Source organism: Micromys minutus (assembly GCF_963924665.1).
Source record: "Micromys minutus genome assembly, chromosome: 14".
Lineage (NCBI taxonomy): Eukaryota > Metazoa > Chordata > Mammalia > Rodentia > Muridae > Micromys > Micromys minutus.
In genome coordinates, this window is record NC_137983.1 from 36,320,724 (window position 1) to 36,334,858 (window position 14,135).

Sequence of the window (14,135 nt, forward strand, 5' to 3'; positions counted from 1 at the left end):
TTGAATTTTGCTGAGATTTTAACCAAGTGAAGGCCTGTAGGTAATCATTAGATTTGGCACAATGGCACCCATCATTTGTAACCTTCTATGACAGTGGTTCTCAATCTTCCTAATGCTGTGACCCTTTAATAAAGTTCCTCATGTTGTGGTGACCTCCTAACCATAAAATTGTTTCCATTGCTCTTTCATGACTGTAATTTTGCCAGTTATGAAATGTAAGGTAATTATCTGATATTCAGGATAGCTGATATGTGAACCCTGTGACAGTCCATTGTTCTATGCTATACTTGGTGTTCTGGGTGACAAAAGAGTATTGCTAACTGAGGGTGTACTTTTAGAACATATGGGGCCCAGAGGCTTTGGAGGTATAAAAATATTAAAGGCACAGCAAGAATTGAGTAGTATGACAAGGTGGGTAGAAACCATAATAAAATTATATCAATCATATTAATCATATTACTGCAAATAATAGAGAATGTTAGATCTAAGGAATATGATTTTAAGTGCATATAAATAATATTTTTAGAAACTCGATTTAGAAAGGGAGTGTTCACAAAACATAGGTTTGTCTAGTGTTTATTATATATTACTTTTCTTTATGTATTGATTTCATTTGACAGGCAAGGGAATATTCTGTCTCGATATCTGAAGATATTTTCATGGCTGCAAATATTTCGAGCCATGAAAGTACAGAGCCACTGAGGGCAACTGCTTTCCTTGTGTAAGGAACAGTTAATGTAACCAAAGAGAAATGAGTATGAGGAAGAGTTGTAGGAATCAAATCTAGAAAAGAGGCTTGGGGCCAGTCAGTTAAGGCATTATATGTTCAAGTCAGACTTGATGTTTTAATACTCAAAACCAACAACTACCACAATAAAATGATGGCCAACATGAAACCCTCAGTTTAGGGGGTGTGGAGCTATAGAATAAAGTGATCCAGATTTTGTCTTACCATGTTTTTTCTCACTGCTACAAGAGGGCCAGGAAGTTAGACAGAGAGTCAGGAGGCTATTTTAATTGTCCAGAAATAGAAGATAATTGTATTAGGCTAGTAGAGGTAGTAAGAAATGTAAATGCAGTAGGTATTCTGAAGGTATTACTGTGATGAGTTCTAGGTGAATTCTTTATAAAGTGTTAGGAAAAGACTGCTAGGATATAACCAAGGTATTTTAGTTGAATCACCTGATGACTGGCTGGGTCAGAGTGCAAGATGATATGAAGAATATGTTTTCATGGGAAAAGTCCAAATTGCGGCATGGACCTGAAAGACTGTAGGTGATTTTGATATCCATGGACATCTCTGTTATTAGTTAATTCCTGTTATTGTGATGAAATACTGTGATTGGAGAGGTCTTTAAGGAAAGGGTTTCTTTTGGCTCACAATCCCAGAGGAATCAGAGTCTGAAGTGGCCCTGCAGGAGCGTGGCAGAAAGCAGCCAGTGTGGCAGTGGAAGCAGGAAACTGTTAGGTCGAATCTTGAACTGCAGTCTCAAAGCAGAGAGCAAACAGGAAGTAGGGTGAAGCTGTGCACTCTCAAATCCACCCCTAGTGACATGCTTCCTCTCCAGATGGAGCCACCAACTGAACAGTCAGTGTTTAAATGCCCAAGTCTGTGGGTTAATTTGTCACACCACTATGGGAACTGGAATTCCAGAGTTCACAGTCGAAGTTGGTGTTAGAGATGTAGATTGTCCTGCCAGAGGCAGAACTAGATAAGATAGGGAGTGAATGATCAGAGGCAGCATAAGCTTCACGGTCACAAGCATTTAGAAAATGAGAGCCAGCCCCTTAAACCTCCAAGGATTTGAATGATGCTCGGATCTTGGATTAACAATTAGGGTTGATAATGTGGTAGCCTTCCCAAAGGAAGCTGTGCTGCTGAGGGGGAAAGGCTGAGTCGGAGTTAGGAGAAAATAGGAGCAGCACTTTTGAGGACAAGAAGCAAGGCACCATAAACTTAAAGAGAAAGGGAACGTATAAAATTGTCATCTTAAGCAGGATCTGTGTCATGAGTTTAAAGTCAAATTGGCCATTGTCATTTCTTACAGAATTTATAATTCCTTTGTTAGGGTCACACCAAAATATTTTATATTATTTGTGACTATTATGAAGGGTGTTCATCCCTAAATTTCTTTCTCAGCCTGTTTATCCTTTGAGTAGAAGAAGGCTACTAATTTGTTTGGCTTAATTTTCTATCCAGCCACTTTGCTGAAATTGTTTATTAGCCGTAGGAATTCTCTGGTAGAAATTTTGGGATCACATAAGTATACTATCATGTCATCTTCAAATAATGATATTTTCACTTCTTCCTTTCCAATTTGTACATTGACCTCCTTTTGTTTTAGTATTGCTCTGGCTAGAACTTTGAGTACTCTTTTTAAAAGAGTGGGAAAGAGTGGGCAGCCTTGTCTAGTCCCTGATTTTAGTGGGATTGCTTCAAGTTTCTCTCCATTTAGTTTGATGTTGGCTACTGGTTTGCTGTATATTGCTTTTACTATGTTTATGTATGGGCCTTTGTAGCAGTAAATATTAAAAAATAAAAATGGTTTATCTCTTTATCAGCCCCGAGGTTCCACTCCTCTTGCACACTTCTAGTACAGAGCCACGTGTGCCTCTGTCACTTGGTGCAAGCCACCCCTGAAATCTCACTTTGTCAGTGAGACTCTCTTCCCTGGAGGTTTTACACCACCTGTTTACCGCCTCCATCTTGGGGTGTTTCTCTATCCCAAATCCCAACACAAACACAACTCTACAGCCTGATAGCTTTTCATATGGGTTTATATATTCAATTCTCAATCCACAAACCCTCTACATAACACGATTACATCAAATAGAGAAAGATACAAACTGCCCTTCTATATGAGATATTAGACCTATAAAATTTTTAATGTTCATAGCTATTTAATGCAAATTAAGTCCACCTGGATCTAGTTCATCCTTCTGGTTCTCCATCTTAGAGTTTCTCCTCCTGGTCCTCCTTTTCCCCCCTAACCTCTGACTCTCTCTCTCCACTTCCATTACCTTGCTCATTCACTGGCTCTCCTTTATTTCACTAAATAAAATGGGAAGGTTCAGATAAAGTCACCTCATGAGTATGTGACTAGGCAGCCCATAGTGGAATTAACAGCTTTAGGACTATCTACAGGCCTTGAATTCCTGATCCTTCCAAGACTTTTAACATGAAGGGGTGATGAATTTGTCAAATGTGCAGTAGAGGTTTTATTTGGAAGCTTTAAGGTCAAGGGTCAGATTGTGGGAATGAGTAGCTCAGGTTAGATGAGGAAGAGATTGTTGGAATAAAGAGCTACCCTTGGGCAAGATTTCCAAACAGTGTTAAGTTTGAACTCTCATGGGTTGGCACTTATCTCTGAGTCAGAAATAATGTCATGTAAGTTTAGAGTCTCATGTTTGTTCTCTTGTCTATGTCAGTAACATTTGGATTTGATAATGAATAAATTTGGAATTCACTCTAAATTTTAAATAGCAAAAACTCCAAAAGGACATAATGACAAGGAAGTAAAGAGGAAAGTGATTTATAGATTCAAGAAGGGAATAGATGAAAATCTGGAAACTAATACTACATTATGTGGTTAAATAAGATCTTTGCATTCTAATTTGAATATTAATATTAATTTCTTTCTTTTACTTAACAGAGGAAAGACTACCTATGGAGATGAAGAAACAGTTGGATTCAATGTCTGAAGAAATGAGGAACCTAGCCAATCATTTTCCTGTCACTTGCAGAAATTTGGAAACTCTACAGAGGTTAAATATTATGCTTTTAAAATATGTTTTTTATTTTTAATTATGCATGTTTGTGTGTGTTTTCAGATGAAATTTTTGTTAGGTTGTTTGAGTGCTTTCTTAAAAAACCCAAGACCACCAGCCCAAGGATGGCACCACACACACCTTTGCCCTCCCCCATAAGTCACTAATTAAGAAAATGCTCCACAGGCTTGCTGACACCCGGTCTCATGAAAGCATTTGTTTCAATCCAGGTTTCCTCTTTCCTCTTCACATGATTGTAGCTTGTGTCAAATTAACATGAAAGTAGCCAGTACATCTGACCTCTTGTCACCTTGATGTACAAATGTACCATAGTTTAACCAGAACCTTTCTTTTCCTCTTCATTCCAATATCATACATGAGTAAAGGCATCACATATGCAGCATTTGATAACTTAAAAGTCTAACTAGTTTCTTTTAAAATTCAAAGTATCTATAAAACTCCTAAATCTCTCTCTCCCTCCCCTTCTTTCTCTTTCTTAGTTTAAAGTCTTTCAGCTGGGAACTCCTGTAAAATAAAGTAAATACTTTCTAACTTTAAGAGGAAAGAACCAGGGCATTGTCACCATCTTAACAAAGCAAAACCAAACTCCTAGCAGTGTAAATTATCTAATGTGCAATGTCTTGGAGTCACTCTTGATCTTCTGGGCTCCTCCAATGGGCTTGGGTCATATCTCCAGCCCCACCCTCTACAGCACACAGAGGTTGTCTAGGCTCTGACTGACTTTATCCTACTGCAGCTGTTTTTGATGGTTATTCAGTGACACTCACATCTCCAAAATGCTGGGATTTTCTGCTGCAACTGGGTTGCACTTTCACTAATAATGCCTGAGGGGTTCTCTTCATTGTGCCAAGCCTCAACTTTTCTCCATGAGCTCTTTAATCCTGGACCTTTAACTGCTGCTGAAGCTGCACCTTCACCAGAGACCTTTCCTGGACTCTCACAGTACTACGCCTCAGCTGCTGTTCATGATCCCTTTATGTCTTAAAACCATTACCATCTGTGTGACTTCTACTACTCAGGCTATGCTATCAGAGTGAAATGCAAACTTGGCCACCTCTGGAATACAGTTTCTGTGTGTTGATTCTGAGGCAATGTTTCCCAGATTTTCCATCAGTGATGCTGGTCTTTTCTTAATCACTACTAGTTCTCATCTGTAGATGACCAGCATCATTTGGCCCAGTGATAGAGTTTTATTTCATTGGTTCTAGTCTCTTGGTAATCACAGCTGTTTTTTTTTTTTTTTTTTTTTTTTTTTTTTTTTCTTCAGCACCAGATAACTAGAACCACTAGATTCTCAACTCAAAATAGCAAACTGCCCCGCTAGAGTCTTTAAAATCTCTATTTGCATTTCTCGCAACATTTTTATCTTCCAAGTTCCAGTGAATAGCTCATCAAGCTTTGCACCCTCAATGGCTTTTCTAGCCCAAAGTTCCAAAGTTCTTTCACAATCCTTCCCAAAATAGCATGGTCAAGACTGTCCCAGTAATACCCCACTCCTGGTATCAATTTCAATCACTTTTATGTTATTTTCTTAAACAGGGATTTCTGATATTTACAGAATACCTGCTTGGCATCAATTACATATACCTAATGCTTTGCTTTATAATAGCAGGCTAAATAGGCTTTATTAGCATCAAGAACCCACAACAGAGAAGTTTGAGGTGTATTATAGAAAGGAAGTTGTTTTTGTTTCAGAGGACATTGGTAGTATTGGTGTTATTTAATATTTTTGGTCATTGACTTTAAGCGCAGTGTGTTGTGGTATTGCTGCAGTGTGCTTAACATTCTGCTGGATATTAAGCTTGTCTGCTGCTAACTAATGAGCATAATAGGAATCTTAAGGAAGCAGACATGTATGCTACGGTGTATACCTTCACAGGCCAGCCTTGAATGTTAGAGTAAGAGGTTATCTGATGTGATCACATCACTCTGATGTGAGTGCACGGTAAGTAAGACATTATAATGGTCCCTATTGCTATAGCAACACATTTATTTCACAATTAATTGAATCATAACTGCTCCTACCACATTATGTATACACAGTTGTTATATATAAGCAGTGTATGTATATAAGTATAATCATATGCTAAGTATATAGTAATATTTACAAAATTGCCATGTATCATGGTACATACTTGTAATCTTTGCACTCAGTAGACTGAGGCATGAGGATCCCAAGTTCAAGGGTAGCCTGATTAATAAAAAGCTTTATAACATTTTATTATTTTAAAATAAATCTAATACTCACATCACAGTAAGACATACCACTTCCTCTAACATCAAAGGGTGGCCTGTGAAGATATTCACAATAGCATGTACATCTTTTTCCTTAAGATTCCTGTCATGGTCATTAGTTAGCAGCAGATTTTGAATTTAATTAACAATTTTTAATTATTTTTTAATCTTTCCTGACAGTTCAGATTTTTATCCCCCTTCCAGTTCACCCTCCAACTGTTCCACATCCCACACCTCTGCCCCAACCCTGTCTCCAGGAGGATGTCTCCACTTCCCAGCTCCACCCCACCAGACCTCCCCACTCCCTGGGACCTCAAGCATTAGGTGCATCTCCTCTGACTGAGTCCAGACCTGGCAGTCCTTTGCTGTATATGTGTCAAGAGCCTCATATGTGTGGTGTGTGCTGCCTGGTTGGTGCCTCAGTGTCTGAGAGATCCTGTGGGTTCAGGTCAGTTGTGACTGCTGGCCTTCCTATGTGATCACCCTCCTCCTCAGCTCCTTCAAGCTTTTCCCTAATTCAACCGCAGGTGGCCTAATACCTTTCCCAGGTATGAAAGCTAACTGTCAGGATGAAGCTGAAGCATCCAATCAGTTCTAGTTTGATTCTTCTGTGTGTTGTAATAATGAGTTTCCACTGTAGGACAATCCCTCGAACAACTCAGACTTTGATGGTTCATTCTCATGGAAGAGCAGAGTTTTATCTGCACCATTAAAATGAAAATTAACTGGAGCTACATGAGTATTTGTGATTTTATAAATCATTGATTTAAATACTGGAAAATTAGAATACATAGCCCAAAGCACTTATTACATAATGATATATGTTTCTTTGTTTATCACATTCTTTTGGCTTTCTCTAATTTCTTCACTTATTACGCAGTTTTTCTTTTCTTAGTACTGAGGATTGAGTTTGATGCCTTGTGCACTCCAGGCAAGCATCACAGAGTTGTCATTAAATGTAGTTCTGCTGTTTGGCGTTCTGCAGTGTTTCTTATTTATACTACACTCAGAATGTGTTACCTACAGTTTCTAACTTTAATTTTTTAAAAGTGGAGTGATAATTCAGTATACTTGAAGTCATGTGAATACAAAGTCCTAAGAATTTTTATGTCTTTTTCTTGTGAGCTTTTGCAGGTATTTTGACTATAGGTTATAATTTTGTGTTTAAAATTATTATATAATATATTTATTTATGTTTCCCTAATCCTTACCCCTTTCAGATACTAACCACCACCCTACCCACGCAGCTTTAGGTTTAATCCGCCTCCCTCCATCAACGATGAACAATCAGACAAAATCAATACAAACAAAAAACCAATAAGGAAAAACTGATACCAAAACAAAATGAAATGAAATGTAAAAAGCCTACAGAAAAAGGAAGGAGTTAATTTTGTGTTGGCTGTCTGCTCCTGGGCATGGGGCCTGCCCTGGAATGGGATTGATGTACCCAGTGACACATAATTAGAGAGCTGATTTTTCTTTCCCAGCTTTTACAAAGAAGTTTTTGGTTAGGGGGTGCTGGGATTTTGTCTGGATTGAACCTTTGCCATTCTTGTGCAAGCACCATGGTTTCTAGGGGTTAACATGGGCATCAGTCTTAAGTCTGAAAGTCAGTGTTCCTGTGTTCTTTTGTTTTGGAGTTTGGACCATTATAATTGAGAGTTACCAATGAACACTGGTTGTTAGTTTTGTTTCTGTTATTTTGTGGTTAAAGTGTGGGGTTTTTCTCCTCTTCTGATTTACTGGTCTGGGATTATTACTTCTGTTTTCTTGGGTATGGTTAACCTCTTCAGACTGAAGTTTTCTTACTAATGCCTTCAGTAGTGTTGGTTTAGTAGATTGAAATGCTTAAGATTGGTTTAATCATAGAATGTTTGTTTTTCTCCTCCATCTACTGTGGTTGATAGTTTTGCTGAGTATAGTAGTCTGGACTGGAATTTGTGGTCTTTCAGAGCTTGTAGAATAAACACCTAGGTCATTTATGGCTTTTAAAATCTCCATTGAAAAGCCAGATATTATTTTAATGGCCATGCCTTTATATGTTATTTGGGCTTTTAAACCTTGTAGCCTTTAATGTTCTTTCTTTCTTCTATATGTTTAGTATTTTGATTATGCTGGAGAGGGGGATTTTTTCTGGTCCTGTCTATTTAGGGTTTTTTCCTATACTTCTTATACCTTAAAAAGCATTTCTTTAGATTGCAGGAAATTTCTTCTGTGGTTTGTTAAAAATATTTTTCTGCCTTTATGTGAATTTTTTATCCTTCCTCTACATCTATTTTTTATAAATTTGATCTTTTCATTGTATTACAGGATTCCGGAATAGTTTGTGTCTGTATCTTTTTAGATTAAACATTTTTGGATTGAACAGTACATTTCCTCTACCTTGTTTTTAAGCCCCGACTTTTGTTCTTCCATGTCATTGATATGTTGGTGAGGCTTCTCTCTGAAGTTTTTCTTTAACAACGTAAGTTTTCATTTTCAGCAAAATGAAAGTACTAGCTGCTCTTCCAGAGGTCCTGAGTTCAATTCCCAGCAACCACATGGTGGCTCACAACCATCTGTGATGGGATCTGATGCCCTCTTCTGGTGTGTCTGAAGACAGCTACAGTGTACCCACATACATGAAATGAATAAATACCTTAACAAAACAAAATAAAACAAAAAACTCCACCAGAACTTTGTTGGCTTTTCTTGTGTTTTTAGTGCAGAATATTATGAAATAGTTTTTGCTTTGTTTTTGTGGTCTTATTTTATTGATGTAGTTTACATTTCATTAAATTAATTATCAAACAGAAAAAGGGACATCTGGAATAAACAATTTTGGGACCAAATACTATTGAATCTGAGTGAATTTACAAGACTACTTCTACAATGAGAAGTACCCAGTCATACGGGCAAGTTGGCTGTTACTCATACTCACATGTGGTCACATAGAGTATGTTTTTTGTTTGTTTGTTTTTTAGTAGGAACCTTTAAAACTCATCTTTATGATGAATAAAATTAAAGCTGAATAATGCCTCTTGAATTTTTTTAGGGTTCCTATAATATTGAAGAATATTTCAGAAAATCTACATTCACTGAGAAAGGTGATCTGTGGTCCTACAAACACTGAGACAAAACTGAAGCCAGGCAGTAGTTTGAGTTTACTGCCATCAGAGGACTCGGCTGCTGTCGGAGAAGAGAAGCGCTTGGGAGAGCATAGGACATTTCCTACAATTAAAGAAGAACCACGGGACCCAGAACTTGACAGTTTAGTGAAGCACGAGCAGGTTGACGGATTTAGAAACCACGTGAAGCAAGAAAAAGGTGGATCTGAAGACGAAATAGATGACGCTCTGTTGAGAGAAGTTATGGAAAGAACTTGTTCGGAGCCCAGTATTTCAGAATATGAATTCCAAGATTTGGAACAGCAAGCTGAAAAAGAAAAGTGTGATGTTCCTTACCAGTTTTCTGAGGTACTGAACCGAGTAATATATATCGGCGGCTGGCTTACTTTGTTGTATAAATGCACAGAGAACCAGTATTTTACGTTTGTGGGATGCACAGTCTCCGTTGCATCCGTTTATCTATTGTAAAGCAGCCGCAGACACGCGCAATGAGTTGTGCCGCCGTGCTTCAGTAAAACTTTATTGAAAAACAAGCACAGGCAGCGATAACTTGTGAGATCCATGTAATAAGTAGAATTGTATAACTTCTGCAGTTTGCGAAAATTGAATTTGCTGCTTTACTATTTATGTTTTTTATATGATAGATAGGTAATAGTTTTCTGGTGAATCTTTCTTAAGTGTTCACTCACCCAAACTTGATGTGGGGATAGATTTTATTCTTTCAGGTAGAAATGACTTGTTAGGGTGGAAGGGTGTTTTGATTTACAGGCATCCATACTGTGACCTGGAGAGCCAGGAAGCTCTTGTTTCCTTCCAAATTCTTATTAGTAAATTACTGAAGACACTTATCATTTCTGGGTTTTTTCTTTTCCTTTTCTTTATTTGCAATAACAAATTTTATCTTAAATTTTGAAATGATTGTACAGGTTTAAATCTTGCAATTTCATTATAGAAATGGAAACCCGGTCTTACATGTAATTCTTTGATTTGTACATCAGTTTTTCAGTTGTTTCTATTGAGTATGTAAATGTACATTGTTTTACAAATTTCAAAATATTCTCATCTCAACCTTTTGTGAACCAGACTGCCTCTTTAGAACATGCTGCCTTTTGTTTACGTGGGCATCCTTCTAATTCTGTCGAAATGTCTAATTAGAGATGCACTTTAATATTTTTATATAATAGAGAATTATGCTCATGATTTTGATTTGACTGATATCTTTTATACCAATTATTGCCATTTTATTATATAATGATTAGCATCATTATTTTTATTATTTAAGACTGCATTGAGAAGGCAGCAAAACCTTACTCAGCTAAAAATAAATTTTAATACATTTTAATAGCTTTAAATTAGCATGTTCATTAAGGATATTTTCATTTTCCCATTAGCAAATTAAATATGAAACATTTGGTGAGTTATTTCTTCATAGTTTTCTTGATTGTGTGTGTGTGTGTGTGTGTGTGTGTGTGTGTGTGTGTGTGTATGTGAAGAGTAGATTTGTATCTTGTTAGGCACCCGATTCCTTGGGATTGCCAAATTATTGTAAAGATTCTTCATATCCAAACATCAACAACAGATCAGGTAAATACTATATCTAGTACTTTTTCAAATAGATGTTCTTTGTAAAACATTGACTTTTGAAAGGTAATATACTTATTATGTATTTGTCTTTCATATTTTTAAATCAATATATGTGAAAAAAATGACTTTCCTTGGTTTGTACAGACTTTTTTCAACATTGTATAGAATGTCAGGTATTGGACAGTTAGGGAGACCCAGCTTCACCTGGACTGACCCTTCAGTGTGCACTTTGTTTTTTTTTGCATATAGATTTTTCCATGAAATCTCTTTATCTAACTTGCCCATCTTTTTATCTATGCTCTTTCTCTGTATTTGATCATGTTTAAGTCACTCTTCTTCCTTTTCTTCCTCTGTGTGTTCTCACTGTGAACATATAAATATGCTTTATACATCTGCCTGGTAAAGGAGAGGAAGATGTTTAAATGCTTCTAGTGGAAACCACCGGGAGTATAGAATCAACCACACAGGACACTAATCTTCTAAATACTGTTTTTTTTTTTTTTTTTTTTTTTTTACAAGCATTTATCTCCCAAGGATGATGAGAACGATTCCTCTTATGTAATTGAAAGTGATGAAGACTTAGAGATGGAGATGCTAAAGGTAGGTTTGAACACAAGAAAAGCTACTTCGTCTTCTATAAAGAACACGTTAGTAAAATTATTATTAAATATTATTCAGTTCTAAGTCAGATGCCACCAGAATGATATTTACACCCATTATTTAATGTTAGACTTTATTGTTTTCAATTTACATTTCCTAATATATAAGCAGTCTTGGGTGTAACATCGCAAGTTCTCACGTGAGTTCTGTGCCTTTGTACGTCTCTCTGGAATCTGGGCAGTGACTAAGCACTTTAGCAGGAAATTGGTTTCTTCTTTTTAATGTATTTGCATATTTTAGACGTTCTTTCTTTTACTAATTCCAGTATTTATAGCGTATGGTTTTTCTTACTGTTTGTTTTTAAATACAGATTACATGTAATTCTATGATGGCTGCTTACTCTGTTATAGTATCAAGGCTGTTATGGACCCATACATTTCTATCTCATCACTCAACCTCCAGATAACTGAGTGTCACAAACCATCTGTAGACAGGAAAACCCAGACCAGGAGAGTAGGGAAAAGCACAGCTGAGTTAAATCAGTGAAAAACAAAAAGAATGCTTTTGTGTCTACCTTTTAATCTGTCCTTTTCAGTTAGTGTGATTTTTTTCTTTTTATGAAATGAGAGTAATTTTCTAATTCTTTAGTTTTGCATTCTACATAAATAAGGATGTAGACTCCTAATTAACCTGTACACTCGAGTTCTCTCTTCTCTGTTGGAGTCCATTGCTAACATCACAGTTTACCAGGGAACCTGTCTCCTATTTAAGAACTATGAGCTAAATCACAATTTACTAGTTTTCCATTTCTGTGGTGCATTCGGTTCAAGTGGTACCACGTGAAGGATACTTGTGGACATCTGTAACATTTATTATATGCCTGACATCTCTGTTCTCTGGATATGATGGTAGAGTTAAAGAAATAGAATGACCTTTTTCCTCCTCATTTTTATTTTATAGGATTGAAATATTATACTTTTAAGTATAATAAAAAGTAGAAGGCCTCATAAAAAGTAAGATAACTTGGGTTAAATGAATATTCTGTTACTCCTTAGTAACAAGTTTTATAGATAAGGTAATTTGAAATATACTAATATTTTTGAAATAGGGGAGAAAATTAATGTCTAAACCCCCTTATTTCTTTCCTAAAATTATTTGAATCATTTTTCACAATTTCAAAACACGTTTATTGCTCACAATTTAAGCATCATCTTTACTCAGTAAAATGCAATTGACATGTAACATAGAGAAACTCATTCTAAAAATAGCACTAAAATTTTTCATTGTACCACTTAGAATTCTAAAACACTGAAGTCCAATAAGAAAAAAAATCTGGTTAAAGTCTGCAAATTTTAAATTTATGATCCATTTCCCAGAGGCCATTCATTCTGCACTGTTAATGAACCTGGTTTATGCTGGCCGTGCTCCATCCTGGCCTTGTGCCTTGCAACCATCCTCGGCACGTATTTATAGAGGAGCACACATGTTCTTTTGTGCTGTTTGCACATCTGCTGGTTTCCAACAAAATTGTAGGCTTTGTTAATAACACTCCTCTTATACTTGGTGAAAAGATATTGTATTGTCAGTGTTTCTGCTTCAAATTTCTTTTAAACTTCCAGTCTTTAGAAAACCTAAACAGTGACGTGGAGGAACCCACTCATTCTAAATGGTTGGAAATGGGAAGCAACGGGAATCTTCCACTGGAGGAGGACGATGGAGACGGAAACGAAGCTATCAAAGAGGAGCAGGAAGAAGAGGGTAAGAAACAGGGTAGAAACCAGTGCTCACTGACTTTGATTTTGTGCCAGTTTCCTCATGTTTGGAAATTTAACAGGTTGGTGGCATATCATTACGTGTCAGGTCTATAAACTAACCATTTCATCCTTTAGTGCTCTTGTCTCTCGGGAACTGTGGTGGATGAAACCTTTCATCCTGAACTGGAAGATTTGGTTTGGGTCCCAATGACAGTGGTGAAATAGTTTACTGATTGCTTATATTGAATGCCTTTGTAAATGACACAAATACATGCAGACAGTTACCCAGGAGCTATGGTTTAAAGAAGCGCCACACCAGAGAACTTCCTTATATTAAAAGTGTAGAATAGTAAATGAGTGTGCAAATGATAGAATTGTCATCTAAGCGTAAGCAGTCATGGTCATTTTGTCAACATTTTTAGTCATCTCAAGATGTCGAACTCTCACTGTACTTTCAATACTGTGGTGTGAAAACGTGGACATTTCAAAATCATTTGCAAGCAGAAGGTATTTGTAAGTATATCGATTAGTATTTTCTTCTGCTTCCCTTTTTTAAGTGTAGCCATCTGTTTGATTGTTAAGATGTACAATTATACTTTCATGTTTAATGGCAGCTTGTCTAGAATCTGCATCTAAGGATGGGCAGTAGAGGGCACTTCGGGAAAGATAACATAGCCCACTATGTGGTACAATTAAATATCTGGCTAAAGATTTAAGTAGCTATATTTACCTAACTAAATTTGATAGGTAGCTAAATTAAATCAAGGTAACTGAATTTAGGTACATAGATTTAAACAGCTAAATGAAAATTTTGCATGTTTTTTTTCTGTATACTTAATTTGGGATACTAATATAATTCATATTTACCATGAAAATTACTTCTAATATGAAATTTTTATTGGCATTTCTTTTTCTTAAAGATTTATTTATTTATTTCCTGTATATGAGTACACTGTCACTGTCTTCAGACACACCAGAAGAGAACATCAGATCCCACTACAGATGGTTGTGAGTCACCATGTGGTTGCTGGGAATTGAACTGAGATTCCCTGGAAGAGCAGTCAGT

General features: G+C 36.5%; 1 protein-coding gene across 3 annotated transcripts in view; it reads left to right on the top strand.

The window, feature by feature from the left end:
* The window catches only part of WRN (WRN RecQ like helicase), a 114,527-nt gene that overhangs the window by 32,110 nt on the left and 68,282 nt on the right, over positions 1 to 14,135 (top strand). For all 3 annotated transcript variants that reach the window (XM_080928743.1, XM_080928744.1, XM_080928745.1), the window contains 4 exons: positions 3,654 to 3,765; positions 9,059 to 9,479; positions 11,235 to 11,315; positions 12,935 to 13,073. In XM_080928743.1, coding sequence (XP_080784869.1) covers positions 3,654 to 3,765; positions 9,059 to 9,479; positions 11,235 to 11,315; positions 12,935 to 13,073 — 753 coding nt within the window. The remainder of the gene's footprint in view (positions 1 to 3,653; positions 3,766 to 9,058; positions 9,480 to 11,234; positions 11,316 to 12,934; positions 13,074 to 14,135) is intronic.